This window comes from Myotis yumanensis, unplaced genomic scaffold (genome assembly GCF_028538775.1).
Source record: "Myotis yumanensis isolate MYYU_CA2020_CCGP unplaced genomic scaffold, mMyoYum1.0.hap1 SCAF_19, whole genome shotgun sequence".
Lineage (NCBI taxonomy): Eukaryota > Metazoa > Chordata > Mammalia > Chiroptera > Vespertilionidae > Myotis > Myotis yumanensis.
In genome coordinates, this window is record NW_027223770.1 from 23,871,084 (window position 1) to 23,887,685 (window position 16,602).

At 45.6% G+C, this 16,602-nt stretch overlaps 1 protein-coding gene across 1 annotated transcript in view; it reads right to left on the reverse strand.

Annotated features, from left to right (window-relative positions):
- The window catches only part of TTC28 (tetratricopeptide repeat domain 28), a 300,310-nt gene that overhangs the window by 59,532 nt on the left and 224,176 nt on the right, over positions 1-16,602 (reverse strand). Inside the window, exons 8-11 of the mRNA XM_070399969.1 lie at positions 14,742-14,851; positions 12,802-12,931; positions 11,625-11,843; positions 9,538-9,703 (exon numbers count right to left, since the gene is read on the reverse strand). Coding sequence (XP_070256070.1) covers positions 9,538-9,703; positions 11,625-11,843; positions 12,802-12,931; positions 14,742-14,851 — 625 coding nt within the window. The remainder of the gene's footprint in view (positions 1-9,537; positions 9,704-11,624; positions 11,844-12,801; positions 12,932-14,741; positions 14,852-16,602) is intronic.

The following is a 16,602-nucleotide window of genomic DNA, read 5'->3' on the forward strand; positions in this document are numbered from 1 at the left end:
GTAGACCCATTTCATTTAGCCATTCAATGACTATTCCCTGTGCACAAACTACATTCCAGCTTTTGTACTAATGGTTAATCAGACAGACCCAACCCCTACCTTCACTGGGCCTCTAGTCTAGTGGGAGAGACAGACATCACAACATAAACTCCACACAATAACTAATACTGGGATTAGGAACAACCGAGAAGGAAACACTCAGGTGCCGAGATAGAACAAAACTATGGAAACCCACAGCAGCAAAACTTCCCAGACATAACGAAGAGCTCTTTTTAAACAACCCCAGGAGGTTTCCTAAGTTCTCTACAGGGGTGTGGCACCCAAAGCATCATTAAAGAGCAAGTTGAAAAGAAGAGGTGGCTTGCGGTGGAGAGCTGAAGGAAAGGAAACCAATGTCATGTGTCCTTCGGTCCTTCCAGCTGATCTTCCAAAGAAAGGCTAGCTCCTGCCTTGAGATGACATCAGTACGTGACACAACCAGTTTCAGCCTCATCAGTTTAAATTAATCAATGTATACATTACCTTACAGGAAGGGCTGAAATTATCTCACTGCTATGTCCTTTCATGGACAGAGTGTGTCAGTCCAGCTCGGTTTTAGGAGGAAGCCCCACTGTTGCTTGATCTACCTGGGCGACTGCAGGGGAGGAAGCAATGAGCTGCGCCTCTCAGCAATGTGCCTGCGGGAAGCCTGGTGCTGGGCAGGCAGGGAACTGAGCGCGGGACAACTGGGGGCCAACTCGCGAGATGGGAAGGTGCTCGGTCTTTCCTAAAAGCAGGAAGCTTGCATGTGGGCTGCCAGAAAATGAAGGGTTATCTCCTCATGTTTCTAATTAGCAGAGAGACGCGCAGTTCACACAGGAATAAAGAAAAAGACAAGTTTACGATGATAACTTTGTCTCCACCAGACAGTATTTTTTGAAGTGACGGATCCTTAAATCAACTCTGCCTCTCCCTGCTCATTAGCAGCGACTCCTCACTGCATGAGCATAAGCATATCAAAAAGCAGCAAAGAACATCTTGTTATTTTTAAGGCCTTAGCGGATTTAATGTGTTACTGGGAAACGGAGAGTTTTGTGTGCTACCCTCGGTAGGGGTCAGATTTTATAAAGTAGATGTTAGTTCAAGCAAGGTCTGCATTAACTACCTGATCTGGATAAGTCCACCTCTTTGAGCTCCCAGGATAATATTGTGCTTTCATGATACTTCCCAGAGGTGAGGTGGGAAGAAAAAGGCTAGAGTAATAACTGTGAAACACATGTTCTCACGTGTCATGCTTTGGTGATGACACTCTGACCACACATTCATGATGCTGTGCTGCCTGTTCAGAAGGCGTCCTCCCAGCTCCCAGCACTCTGCTCTTCCACTCATCCACTCATCCAGTGAACATTCATTGAGGGCCTCTTAGCTACGAGGCACTGTTAAGAGCAGGTAATATAGAGATAAGACATGACCAGTGGCATCAACATTGGGACTGGGATACTCTGTATGATTTAAATCGAGTTAACCAGCAAGTGTATCAGTCTCTGTACTGTGTGCCCAAACCTTTCTAAACCCTGTTTGGTGGGGGAGCGAGGAAGTGGAGAAGAGCATGGGTGGGTCAGCTCCACAGCAGCATCCTCCCTTCATCCAGTCTCCTTAACGCCTTCTCCATCTTGGCTTCTACCCACCTGTGCAAGCAATGTCTGCCTTCAGTGTGTGCTTACGACGCCGAGGAAGAGCAATGCCCTGAGGACAGAACCCCAGGGGCTCCCACACCGGCAGAAGAAAGCAAGTGCAAACTCCTGGGAATGTGCATGGTGTGCAGATGGCAAGGGGAAACCTGGCCCCTATTGGAACAGAGGGTTGACACCAGGAGGCAGAGTGGGACATGTGTAATACTTTCAACTATAACAATTTTTTTAAATTTTCCAAAGGAGAATCCAATAACAAGTGTGAGTGAGGGGAAATGCCCAGGGTTTTGGAGCAAGAGGAAGATGAGAGGCATCGAGAGAGGCGGAGGAGGGCTTGCAGAGCTTACCCACACTGTGCTGTGCTGAGCGGAGAGAGATAAGCAGGAAAACGGTCAGGCATCAGATGCTGCCGGGCAGGGAGCATGAGGCCTGCAGGAAGAGCCCCTTATCTCTCTCCAGGACGCTACAGGTGGGGAGGGAGACTATCTCCCTGTTCAGCACATTCCCTCCTGAGAGAGCGATACTGTCCAGCCCCGCTGATGATCAGCTGGATATGTTAAGAGCTAGTAATGTAGAGACAGTTCCATTGCTTTAACCAACGGAACGTGAAGGACGAGAGGTGAGCAGGGCTTTCAATGTGCCTGACTGTTTAGCCTGGGCTCTTGGGACCCTGACCTCTGCTATGTGAAGAGTCTTGTTTGGTCACTGCCAGTCACAGGAAGATGACGCACAAGGACCTAAGCCACACAGGCAGCCTCAAGCAGAAGCCCAGCCACCTACAGACGCGGAGCATGAAACGCATGTTTGTGGCTACAAATCTCAGAAGTGTTGAGGTGCCAGGTGGCATTACTGGAGGAGAACCCAGCTAGTCCGGTGCGCTGTGGGTCTGGCACAGTTCACTGTGCCTGGAAGGACAGCCCCCTCCAGAGCCTCCTCACCACTGTTCTGACGCAAAAAGCACGAGCGGGCTGAAAAGCAAGGCCTACTGAGCCCGTTCCGAGAGGAACTTGGTAGCTGTCTCGGGCTTATTTTCCTAAAGCAAGACAAGCCAGGAGTTACACATTAAATGTCTTAAATATTGATTGTTAGATGGAGCTGCACAGAATCAATCGGAAGGGAAAGGCCAGGGAATTTCACTGGAGCAAGGGGCAGGATATACAAAGTCAGGGATATTGAAATTTGATTAGTTCAAAGACTTTGTACAAAATTGGTTATGGCATCAGCCAGCCAACAGTTGATGTGAAACTCAGAGGAAAGCACTGAATGTCCAGAGTGGTCAATGGCTTTGCCCCACCTTTCCCCCCTCGACCCTTGTTCTAACAGGAATGCCATTCCAAGCTTTGGGACCATGAACAAAGGATCTGGGACAAGACAAAAAAGAAGAAATGTCTGGTGTCCAAGAGTGCCCTGCCAGGTCTTCACGGCATCTACCAAACTAGCCCCTGCCCTGTGGCAGGTGCAAACTGTCAGCCCAGGGCCCAGGGAAGCCAGGCCTTTCAAAGTTCCAGGCTCCACCCTCGCAGAATGATAGGCGCTAACGGTTTCCCTGCGTGGCCGCTATCTGCTTTTTTTTTTTTTTTTAATATATTTTATTGATTTTCCACAGAGAGGAAGAGAGAGGGATAGAGAGTTAGAAACATCGATGAGAGAGAAACATCCATCAGCTGCCTCTTGCACATCTCCTACTGGGGATGTGCCCGCAACCCAGGTACATGCCCTTGGCTGGAATCGAACCTGGGACCTTTCAGTCCGCAGGCCGAGGCTCTATCCACTGAGCCAAACCGGTCAGGGCGCCGCTATCTGCTTTTTATCTTAGGGCTGATGCTGCCGGTCACCAGGTTATCCCTCCTACGTGTAAATGGGAAACCGCATATCTAACAAGTCCAAGGATTCTGCTTTTTAAAAAGTTCACGAGAAATATAAACGGGATTCAATTGAGGCTATTTCAGAGGTTATACAAGACGACCAACCCCACTTATCCTTCTTGCTAAGCTGCTGATTTACACTAAGAAGCTTACCAAAGCCTTCTGAGCTCATTTTGTACTCAGCCTCTTGGAAGGAATCCAAATTCGGGAACCAGGGGCCTAAGACCAGAGTCCACAGTGTGTTCCACTCATTTCTGCAGCTGCGTCTCTTCAGTGCTCTAATCCCTAATGTGGCATCATCTTTTTTTCCCACTCAAACAGATAGCTGAGCCTGAGTGAGTCAGCCCATAGATAAAGCCTGCCTTTTGGCACTCAGTCATGTCACAAGAGGACAGCACATAAGAGACTCAGTCAGGCAAACTCACCCCAAGACTTCAGATCTTGTAAGAAAGAGGTGAGCCTCAGAAGGCGGCAGCTGAATGACTGATGTAGAAGATCATTCTTGCAGGAACAGACAGATCCTCCTCCTCTTGAAATTGCCATTCATTAGCTGAAGGCCTTGGGCCCTTCCTTCCCTCCTTCCTGTGCCCAGGGAGGAGCTCCTCTGCCTAGAATGACTTTCTCCCCTTATTCTTCAGGGCCACGCTCACCTCCCTAGAAGCCTCTGGAACCACTGACTTGCCCCCAAGTGGGTAGAGTGAGGCATGGCCTTCTTTGTTTAGAACTTTACAGTAACATTTTGCACATGGTCGATTAATAATTTACACATTTGTTGACTGTTCCATAGTGTGAGCTACTGTGAGGCCAAGAATTCCAGCTATTATTCATGCACATATCTCCGGGCTCAGTGCCAGCTCTGGCACAGACTGACTACATGCTCATGAAATATTTTCAAACGGGCACTACCCTGATTTAGAATGAAACGGAAAACCCTTTGTTTTAAGGGACAAAATAAATGCCCCAAAGTATTATACCTACTTTTACATCAAGAACTCTGGAAAATATTTTATTTGTAAAGTAAAACCTAATTACTTGGGATTAATTGGAAGGTCAACCTTGATTAGCAAAAAGCCAGAATTAGAAAATGTCAGAAAGATGGTTTTAAATGTTCAAAGACCTACTGTCACTTCAAATAAGCCAACGATGCAGCAATGACCGGTGCTTGGGTGCTTGCTCAGAAGGACAAATATAAATAATTTAAATCAGCCTATCAATTGTCCATTTACATTGATTAAATATATCCTACTTGCAACCTTGCTTGTATAATTCATTTGTTTAAAAAAAATCCCTGCTTTTTTCCTCTTTTGGGGGATGGCGGTAGAATCTCTTTGAAATTGGAATATTCGTGACCTTTGGTTCATGACACCCTTTCATCATTGATCCATGCACAGCCTGCTTTCATTTATTCAGTAATTTTTAATAATGCAATAAGTGCTGCCTGGCCGGGGTGGCTCAGAGGTTGAGCATTGGACCATGAACCACAATTTGATTCTCAGTCCAGGCACATGCCCGGGTTGCAGGCTCAGTTCCCAGTGGAAGATGCACAGGAGGTAGCCAATCGATGTTTCTCTCTCCCTTCCTCTCTCTAAAATCAATAAAAAAATATTTTTAAACAATAATGCAGTAAGTGCTTATAAAACCACCACCCAAAAAGAAGCTGGAGAATAACATACAAAATTATTTGTTAATTATTGGTTAACTTCCATGAAATCCATCCCCTGCCTCCCCAGACCAAGGCAAGTCCAACTCTGAATTCCAGGGCTATCACTCCCTGCTTGTCCTTTCTATACAAGTTTTATTGCCTCTAGCTGTATTCCTAAAAACATACTTTTATTTTAGTTACTTTATCTCTGTTCAAAGCATGTCATGCTGTAGGTATTTGGGGACCTACTTTTTCACTTGATATTGTATTTCTAAGATTTAGCCACATCTCTCTCTACCACTGTCTAATATTCCATTTGGGAACTACACCACCATATACGCATGCACTCTCTCACTGGTGGCATGTGTGAGAGTTTTGCTATTGTTTACAGCGCAGCTCTGAACATTCTTGTTCATGTACAATAGCCTCTCGTGGATGTTATACCTAAGGTATATCCCTGGACCAAAGGATCTGTGAATATTCAGCCTTAGAAGGTGATGCCAAAGTGTCTTCTGATGTGGTTATGCCAATGTACTCTCTCACCAGCCACAGCTCCTCCAACAATTTGCATTGTCAGACTTGTTAAGAATGGCCACTTATTATCAGTCTAGAACCAACTGAAATCACCAGCATTTACGAATTGGTGCAATCTAAATTAATCAGTGTTTTGAAATAAGAAAATGCATTTGAATATAAAATAACTTTCCCTGTAGAAAAATTAGAAATATAGAAAAGCACCAAAAGAGCCCTGGCCGGTTTGGCTCAGTGGATAGAGCCTCGGCCTGCAGACTGAAGGATCCCGGGTTCGATCCGGTCAAGGGCATATACCTTGGTTGCAGGCACATCCCCAGTGGGGAGTGTGCAGGAGGCAGTTGATCGATGTTTCTCTCTCATCGATGTTTCTAACTCTCTATCCCTCTCTCTTCCTCTCTGTAAAAAATCAATAAAATATATTTTTTTTTAAAAAGAAAAGCACCAAAAGAAAAACAGACAAGAGTTACAGTGTATTAAGATTTAGTACTCACTTACAATGAAGGAATATTTGACCTATTGTAAGGGTACTCTATAATTGTAGGTCATTTAAAACCCCTTTAGAGCACTCCTTCCACCTGACCTCCTATTGAACACAGCCCTCTGAGTGTTCCAACCAGTTAGCTTAGCATCCCCATAGCTACTGCACTGTCCCAGGTACCCAGGCAGCAGCAAGACTGCGGTTAAATATCAGAATTAAAAGTTGAAGATGTGCTTTGAAATTCGTAACATCTCCCTTATGAGAGGTTTGTGTTCTATACAGTGGTTTCAATCTACACCTCTTTTGATCTGGGAGGAAGGGAAGGGAATTTCTTATTAAACACTTAATAAAAGCAGTTCTTTTATTCTAAATCCGTTTTCAGAAACTCCTTTGTAACACTGTACTTCCTCTCAGCAGTAAAATGCCATTAAGGAGAGCAAACACGGCCTTTAGAATAACAAGGACACCATGGCCAGGCTGTGGGTGATTGAAGGCTGGTGCTCCCCAAGGCATGGAGATTCAACTGCTAGGGGTACAGCGTATTTTACATCCACTACAAGAAGAGCATCGGTAAACTAGCCCAGAATGAACAGAGCGTCTGCTCCCAGCGCATCTTCTGGTGACTACACTTCAAATGTACTGAATCTCACTTTGGTCCAGGAACCGTGTCAGTGAGAATTCAGAGAGGAGAAGGACATAGCACCTGCTTTCCATGGCATCGCCATCTACGAGGGAAGACACCCAAACCAGGTGATTATAAAACAAGGAAGAGCCCTAACCGGTTTGGCTCAGTGGATAGAGCTTCGGCCTGCGGACTGAAAAGGTCCCAGGTTCGATTCCGGTCAAGGGCATGTACCTTGGTTGCGGGCACATCCCCAGAAGGAGGTGTGCAGGAGGCAGCTGGTCAATGTTTCTCTCTCATCGTTGTTTCTAACTCTCTATCCCTCTCCCTTCCTCTCTGTAAAAATCAATAAAATATATTTTAAAAAAATAAAACAAGGAAGAACAAAAAACGTGCAGACGCTACACCGAAACTACCTCTGCATGTGCAAAGGTTCAAATGGCAGGTGTCACACACCGCGGTCCCTTCATGACCTCCTCTCAGTTCAGGCTCTAACTGTGGCCTCACAGGTTTGCAAATCTGCTGTTGTTGATGCGCCCACAGAGGCTTTGCCTCTTGGGAGCCTACTCGCATTGACCACGCCAGCCGAGCTGTACAACCAGCACGCCATTGATGATGTGCATTCTGTCTGCAAGTCGATTCACATGCGAAACCAAATGACAAGGGAAGGCACTAAGACAACCTGCGAGGTCTTCACTGAAGGCTACCGAAGGCCTTGGCACGCACCGCCTGGGAGGCCTTCATCTAGTTTTACCTGGTCCTCCTTCCACGCTCAGCTGGAATATCCCCTCCTCAAGGAAGCCTCCCTGTATAGGCTCCCGCTACATATTTTCATTACACCCTGCCTTCTCATTTAAGCACTTGCAACAGTTTCAGTTAAAAGATTTTATATGTTCTGTTGTTTATTAACTTTCAGTTCCCTGAGAGCCAGAGCCATGCTCATCTTACTCACCATTTTATTCCCAATCTCAAGTATACATAGTTCATAGTAGGCGCTCAAATATATGGTGTCCCAAAGAATGTATGCACACTTTGAATATTTATAGAGGCAGTGTTAAAAATATGCTCCAGCTGTTAAAGTGTGCGTGCATCCTTTGGACACCCTGGGTTTGTGGGCGGGAAGGGAGGCTAAGACAGTGTGCTAACTGCAAGTCCACCACGGGAACAGCCTCCAATGGGACTTCGAGTCCCTTAGCCAAGATTCTCTTTCCCTTTGATGTGTCAGAAATGGGCATTGCCCTGCTTGCTCTCCTTTCTGTGTGTGTTTCCACTGCTGGTCAACCACCTGAACACTCGCTTTGGACATGCACTACCTTTGGTCAGGTTACAATGTAATCAGACTGGCCTAAGTGCCTTTCTGTCTGTGAAAGCAGCTTCGTACACCCCCTGGCCTGACTTATTTTATGGTCAATTAAATCTCAGGGAGTAGCCTTGCTTCCAAGTCCTGGAGATTTCAACACTGTCAAGCACCTGTAATCGCCACACCATTACCCAGGGTTAATGGGGATATTCCAGGATGCACCGCAGTCAAAAAAGAAATAAGACAACAATGTGTGCGTGTGGCTGATGCCTGTTCAGATTTCATACAAGCAGAAGCTAGCGATGACATTCTTACATGCTTCAGCTATTTTCTCAAAATATGATATTAATTTTGATAATTAGAAACAAAACGAGCAGGGGCCTGGGAGTCTGGGTGAGATCTAGATTGTTTGGACCCTGGCCCGGACACTAATTCAGCTGTCAGCAAGCCCGATGCAGTGCTGGCTTATGTTAATGAAGGAATTGGACAAGATGACCACTACGGTTACTTCCAGTCTTGACATTACACTAGCCAATGATTATTTTTCATCTAAGCACTTCTCCTCAACTTCATAAGCATCTCAAAACTCAGTCCAGCTGCTGGCAATGACCACCACACACCCAGGGGCCTGGGATAAGCATCTCTAAAGAAATCACAGCAATAACTTAGGATTTCATTATTACAAATGAAATCATTCAAGAGACAAGCAGGAATCCTAGGGACCTGACGCCAGTTAACACAGCAGATTCTGTGGCACACAGACCTTCTCAACACTTGTTCATCGCAGGATGGAGAACTGAAACGCCGGGGAATCTCACTACAACCAGCTCTAAGGCAACCTCTTCTTTTGATTTCGCCTGTAAACTATTTTCCATATATAAAATAGTCAATCATGACCAAGTGTTTCCATAGTATATAACTTTTCCAGTCTTTGCAAAAAGCCCTAACAGCTAGTTACTGGTTCTCTTCCCTATTCCTGATATTGGGATTCAGTTTCCTTCACCTCAGCCCCCCAACGCACAGATCCATTCACAGACCCTGTCACTGGTGCTAAGTTACTCTCTCAAACAGGCATTCAGCTATAGTACAAACTCATCATGAATCTGCTTATAACCAAAAACTCGTCTCGGTTTTAATTAGCTGGTATGTTAAATTCAAAGTACCAATTATGTTTAAACATTCCACAAACCCTCCTTAGAAATGGGCATCTCCAACGAGGCCCTTCCCTGTCTGAAAGAAAACTACCAAAAAGAACAAACACAGCAACTAAGGGCTTGTACTCCAGAGACACACATCTTTTTCTGCTACGGCAACTGTGAATAGACTAAGCACAAAAGTGTGAATTCCAAAAGATGTCAAATAGGATATTTACAAACACAAAACAAAGAGCTCCTGAGGTTGTATCTATGGCTGGTGTACTACTTGCCTCGAGTAGTAAGACTCCACGCCCAGCGCCTCCCGCACACTGGCGATGTGCTGCTCCAGGGCTGAGCTGGTGGCTATTGGGAGGTTTGCACTGCTGCCGGCCTGGAAGTCACCGGCGTTTTCCATTGTGTTGTCACCCAGGTAGTGCTCGTGAAACTTCAGGATTCCTGAAACAAGACAGGCACGACCAACGTTACAGGGGTTGGGGACAGGAAAGGTGAAGGACGGGACAGCAATGCCAATGCTATGTGACCTCTGACAGGCAGGCCTTCCTCCAAACCATGTGAAGAAGTCCTGAAACCCACCCTCTCAAGAGGGTCTCAGAGGTCTGGTCAGTGCCCTTTTGGCAGCTTTCACCATCAGGTTTGGTGCCTGAAACGGAATTCAACACAGGGCTTTGGCTTTTGACGATATATTCTGAAGCCCCTGAAATGATGACTACTTCACAGGTATTTCAAAACGGAAACTTTCACCAACTAGGGAAAGTTTTTTTCCACAAGAGTGCAGGAGCATGCCAGCGTTTAGTCTCCCCAGGAACTGAAATCCTGAATAAAAATATAACCAGCCAAGTGGAAACGGTGGTACTCAAAGCCCTTTCATTTCACAAAAGCAAATCAAAACCAATCTGTAGTACAAAGGCCAGATATAAACATATAAAACTACTTTTAAATAAGACTAACTGGTCAACAGTCATTAATGGATTAAAGAAGCAAAAAATGACGGTGGTATGAAGCTGACAGAACCCACAGTGGTCTTCTAGCAATAAACACAGGACATATTCTCCCATGGTAATGAGGTGTGTCAGCGCTGGAAAATGCTGGTCCTTTCTGATTTGATTAGGGCCCCAGTGAAAGCTTCAGAGTCTCATTAAGAGCAAAGAGGAACAGAAAGGGAAACAATAGGAGCCTCATTATACACGGCTCATTATTACAGGGATATGGATATACCACCTGTCAAATCATGTCCCCAAAACGTAACAACCAGAGAGAAAGAGCCTGATATCTCTGTTGTCAGCCGAGTCCTCCTGGGTATTAGTGCCCACTGGGGGCTGGGATACACAGGGATTCATCCCACGGTGGCTGACACTCGCCAAGTCACCATGAACATCACAGCTTAAAACCTTCAGCATAAAAAGGTCAGAGGTAAAAATGTTCTTTATTGAAAGCCCATAAAAAATGGAGTTAAGGGGAAAGATTATAAGCGATAATGCTGAGGCACGGCGTGTACAGGCACGAGTGCTTAGAACCCCAGAAGCATCTGAGAGTTGTCATCCAGCCATCACTTTTTAAAATCAAAGCGATGGAGACATAATCAAGAAACCTTATCAATTCTCCTGGCAGTTGAACTTTCTGAAATTGGCTTACAGATATTCAAGAAGCTCATTCTTCAAGATTCCCAATTAGAAGATCCACTTCCCCAGTCAATAAACTCTTAATTGGGTCTGGTGTGTCTCCAACATGGTAAAGCCATCAGCATTTTATTATGCGAAAAGTAAGGCCCTAACAGCTAGTTACTGGTTCTGTATTTAGTGAAACTATTACAGCCTGAACATTTAATGCCAATTTAATCAAAGGAAATTTTTATTTCTGAAATAAATTTACAATGGATGAAACTGGTTAAAATGGATTCTGATAAATTCAGAAACGCCAAGCATAAGACTTCTTTTCTATACTGTGAGAAGGGTTTGCCACTATTGTTTTAGTCTCTTTAACTTTTCCATAACAAAGAGTTAAAACCATTAAATCATAGCTAGAAAGCACTCCTTAGGACTTACAGTCATCGCTTTATTACCTAATGAACAGCAGCTGCCTACAAACAGGACTGCTAGTGAAATTAATCCTCCTGCTCTTAGTCTTCCTTGATAAATGCTTCCACATTTGCCAGTGCGGAGCAGCGATTTCTTGGGGGAATGAGAAAGCTGGGCTGTCTTATTAATTGAATGCTCCACCATGGACTATCCACTGTGGCTGAGACTTTGCTGAAATCCCACATCAGCTTCTTAGTCTGATCTATGGTAATGCACCTCTATTCATTAGACGTTCACAGTCTTGTGTATAATTGCCCTGTTCCTACAGAAAGAGATCTTACCTGCCCCAGGAGCAAGCAGCCAGCTATACAGGTAGCCCGCGGCCAGAGAATAGTACAGCACTAGTCCTCTCTGGCCATTCACCATCTCCAAGATCTGATCGATAGTGACTGGAGAGTAGGGGTCAGAGTCCTGTTGTCCTGTTTGTCGTTCTACCAGAAGATCCGCAAATGCCCTCGTCCGTCCTCTTTCTGCCACAGCCAGGGCTTCGTCATGATGGCCTACGAGACAAAAGGGACAGACTGAGGACTCCATGGGGTGTGTGCTTACAGAGAAGGGGCATCAGCTACAGAGATCCTGGGCAGAAGCCTCACTACCCCCGCACTCCAATGTGTGGGTGCATCTCAGTTCAGCCTCAGATGATAGGTGTAGTGTCCCCTCTGGTAAACCCGTATTTTCAGATTCCACACCACCCTAAGGTCTCGGCCTTCCCCTGTCTTGCAGCCATACCACATGAGAGCCAGCCTTGCCACACTTTAGGGGATTCATCCTTAGCATCTGCTCCACATCCCGAGGTGCCTCCCAGCCTCCTGGCTTCTGACCCCATTCACTGGGCTCTTTGGACGCTGGTTACCCTCTGACTTTCCTGCTCAACTCTGATTCTGATTTGACTTTGGCAGATGAGCCCTATAGGACTTGGCTCTTGACTATCTCTCCTCAATGCAGCTCCTCTACACTTCACATTGTCCAAGCCCACCCACTCATCTCCCCCCCAGGTTATATCTCTGTGCCTTTGTGCATGCTGGTCCCTCTGCTGAGTGGGTCCTCCCCACTTTCACTGACCTTGTCTCAGAAAGAGGGACCCTAATAATTGCCCTGCCCATCTTAAAGGTAAAGATTAAATGAGGCACTGAATGTGAAGATGCCTGGGAGGCATTATTCAAAGCACCATGGATATAACTGGTGATTATTGTTCGAGCTGATAGCTCATTCCATTTTGGGCTCCCATACACTTCTCTTCTCTCTCCTAATCCCCACGGGCAAAGGGTTTAAACATCTGAGGTCTCTAGTTGTTTGAAATTGCTTCTCTCTTTTAAGTTTTCCCTCAGTCTTTCAATCCAACTTCTAATCCAACACATTTTTTGGTGTAACAACAAATCATATTTCATCACAGCAATCACTAAACGACTTAGATATGCAAGCCCACACACTCAAGGTGGGAACCCCAGCTGCTCTCACCTAGGCTGACGAGCACCCGTTGCAAGGCCTGGTAGGATGACGTCTGCAGGTCAAAGAGGGAGAGTTTGTAGTCTGTGCTCAGCTGCGCCTCATGTCGTATTGTTTCAAACAAGGCCGATGCCCTATAGAGCTGCAAGGAGGGGAAAGGGAACGTTATCCATTCCCCAGAAACCACACTCCAGCCACTCACTGACAAAAGACAACTTTTGCTCGCATCTTGGTGTACAACCTAAAAAAATTTTTTAAAGGGTGGTAAGGATGAATTTTATTTCCAGGTAGGTCTTAGTGGAAAGGCATCAGATCATATACCTGGTAAACTAGTTTACGGTATGTAATCAATTTTTGACAGATAAAGGGAATTATTTATTTTTAATCCTTACCCAAGGATCTTTTTCCATTGATTTTGAGAGAGTGGAAGAGAGAGGGAAAGACAGAAATATCGAAGTGAGAGAAACACATCAATTGGTTGCCTCCTGCACGTGCCCCAACCAGGGCCCGGGCCTGGGAAGAGCCTGCAACCAAGGTACATGCCCTTGACTGGAATCGAACCCAGGACCCTTCAGTCTGCAGGCCGATGCTCTATCCACTGAGCACCACAGGTTAGGGTGGATAAAGGGATTTAGAAGACAGGTTATAGACTTGTAGTCTGTAAGTTGTAAAACAAAAAATCAGCTACTAATCCAACCAAGTGCTGATTTTGAATTTTAAAAAATGTCTCTCCTCTTGTCATCAAGCAACCATAATTCAGCACACACACTTCTCAGTGCCTAAGGACTGAAGTGGGAACAGGTGTGATGCAGGCGGGCTGGGAATAGATGAGCGGGGAGGGCGAGGGGCGGGGAATGAGATGAAGGCCGCGCACTCCCAGGAGAGGCATAGCTTTCTGTAGGCAGTTCAGCTGAATCAAACACTGGCCTCCACAGCAGTGTCCCAGGGTCAGGTCTTTGCTGGACCAGCCGCCCTAGAGCCACGCACACTTTCCTGCTGCTCTAAAGGCTTCTCTATCAGTGAGATCACAAAACTCTTCTGATATTTACATGCTGAAAATACAGTATCAAATGTTAATAAGTTCATGCAAATTTAAAAAATAGAATGCTAAGACTAAGAGACAGACTGGGAGAGAGGGATGACTCCCAGCTCCGCCACTGACCAGCTGTGTGACTTTTGGTGAGCTTCTGAGCCTCCATTTCTTCTCTACAAAGGACAGGTATCATTCTACCTCGCATGGTTGCTTAAGGAATACATGCAGTGAGTGAAAGTACTGTGAAAACTAAATTACTATATCAATACAAGTTTTCATTTTTAAAACCAGGAAATTGGAGAATTCTTTAAATTGCCTTTAATAGTTTAAAAAGTACAGTAAAATACCATAACATTTCAGGATGCTATGGCACAAATTCAGTCACATCATGTGCTCAACTTCATTCCCTCATCCTTTGCCCCTTCTGCCTAGCACACTGCCCTCCCCAGTGATCACTCACATGCTGCTTACGTGGTTAAGTGTGTGATTTTAGATGATACCATCTCACAACTCCTCCAACCTGCCAGAGGAACCCACAAAGGCAGAACCATGAACTGTGTGTGTGTGTGTGTGTGTGTGTGTGTGAGAGAGAGAGAGAGAGAGAGAGAGAGAGAAAGAAATCAGGACATTAAATCCAATAATCATGAATTCTTGACTACTTCTATTATAAAATGTATGTATGTAATTTCATATTAAGGATTAATGAGGAACAGCAGCACATAATACAAGAATGTCAAAGAAATTATTGAGAAATCTATCACACAGCTGAGCAAGAATCTTTACTATGCTCAGCATTTCTGGGCTGGTACAGGCTGGAAAACCTTTACATCAACCCAAGTGCAGAGGCCAGCACCTTCTGGCCAATTACGACGAGAACAGTAATCCCAAGATTTCCACCTGGGACAAGGGTTCTACTCACCTGGTGTTGAGCCTCCTCCAGGTTCCCACTTGCCCAAAGGGAGAGGCCAAGACCATGGCGAATTTTGGCTTCATCTTCTCTTCGGCCCAGTTGCTCAGCTAACCTTAAACCTGAAATCAGATAGAGAAATTTTGAGGAAACATAGAAGATACACAATTCCACCTGCCAAGGAGTCCAGGAGGGTAATTCTGTCTCAAGTGTAAATAAAATATGTTAACACAGCTAGATAAAGTGCAGGGCAAAGGGAGAACCAGCCAGGCAGAGTAAGCATTCTCTTCAAATTCTGTGATGGCAGCAACCTTTCCAGGGCACGCAAGGCGCCCCAGTAAGAGCTCAGGTGATGGCGATCAGCAGGAGACAGGTTTGCGTGGCAGGCAGAAACAGTGAAACGAATGGAACCTAACCTGCCACCCTCACAGATGTGAAATCCCTCGGTTTGCGAATGCAAACTGGGCCTATAAACGGATCTAACCCAATTCTTTGGCTGCAAAAGCTTTTCCTGACAGTGCCATGGTCCAGCACAGAAGCCACGCGGATACAGTTCCCTATTTCACGTGCACAGGATCCAATCAGTGTGGGTGGGAGACATACTGATGTACTCCCGAAAGCAGAGTGCTCACACTGCCTGACACCACCTCCTATTACTGATGCTGATGCATTTCATGTCCAATCTGTTTTTCCTTTAAGGCTGAGATTTTGATGTGCCTCAGCGGGGTTGCAGAACAAGTGCTATTATGAGTCCAAAGTCTTAAATAAGATTGTCCACATTCTAAAGGCTTTCCGATAGACACCTGCAGTTCAGGTCACTTACTACAGTAAGCTTCTGAATTTCAGGACACCGGCAACCTCCAAGGCTTTGTGGGAGCCAAGTAAGGGGGCGCCCACTTACTGTACTGGCCACTGAGCGGTTCTCAGCATCACTTTGTCCTCATTACCCTCCCTGCTCTCTGTACCCAGGCGTTAGTTTGTCCAGAAGACAGCAGGAAGGCTCCCACACTAGAGCTGCGCACACAGAGAAAGGACTTCCTCTTCCTAATCTAATTCAGGGTGGATGGGAGCCTGCTTCTAAGCATGCTGGGCCCTTGCAATTTCAGGCTTTTGAAAAGGAACTGAGTCAGTTGAGAAGCTAATAAAAGCAATACTCAGGTTCCAGCTCATAAAAATATTACGCATTTCAAAATGCATATAACTCAGAAAACTTAGAAATAGCATTTTTAGTTTAAATCATGTTACTGGGTAACAAAAATAATACTTGCAAGTTATTCACATTTTAAAATACCTCACAGAGTAGAAACACAAATGAAAGAAGATGGATCTTGGATGAAAACCAGGAGAATACTGGCTGTTTTAACCTTCAACAAACTAACCATACTCATTCTTCAACATAGCTATCCCTGCCAGCTCTGGGTCTATGAGTTGGAAGTAAAATCATTGAGGTACCCCCCGCCCCAATCCCGAGGTACCTTCTGTGTAAGCTGGGGCTTTGCTTTGTTCCCTGCTGGGTCCCCAGCAGGTAGGGCACTTCCTGGCCCATAGTCAGGGGTTCAACAACGAAGAGCTAAAAGCCCACTGGACAGACAGCATACCTGTTACGCCCGTTTCTATCTGCTTCTGTCTCTTAGGGATCTGACCCACCCATCTAGCTCTCCTGGAGCTGGTCTGCTAGGAACTAGTTGCACGACTAGGTAAGGCCACTAAATTGCTCCAGGCTCCCTCTCTTCACTGGCAAAAAAAAAAAAAAAAAAAGAGGAAAGGCTGGATGACACCAGTGGTTTTAACCAGGGCATCCCTACATATCACCTGCAGGGCTTGTTCAAAAGACCCAGGCGAGGCTCCACCTGTGAGAGTCTTCTGAGTGGGC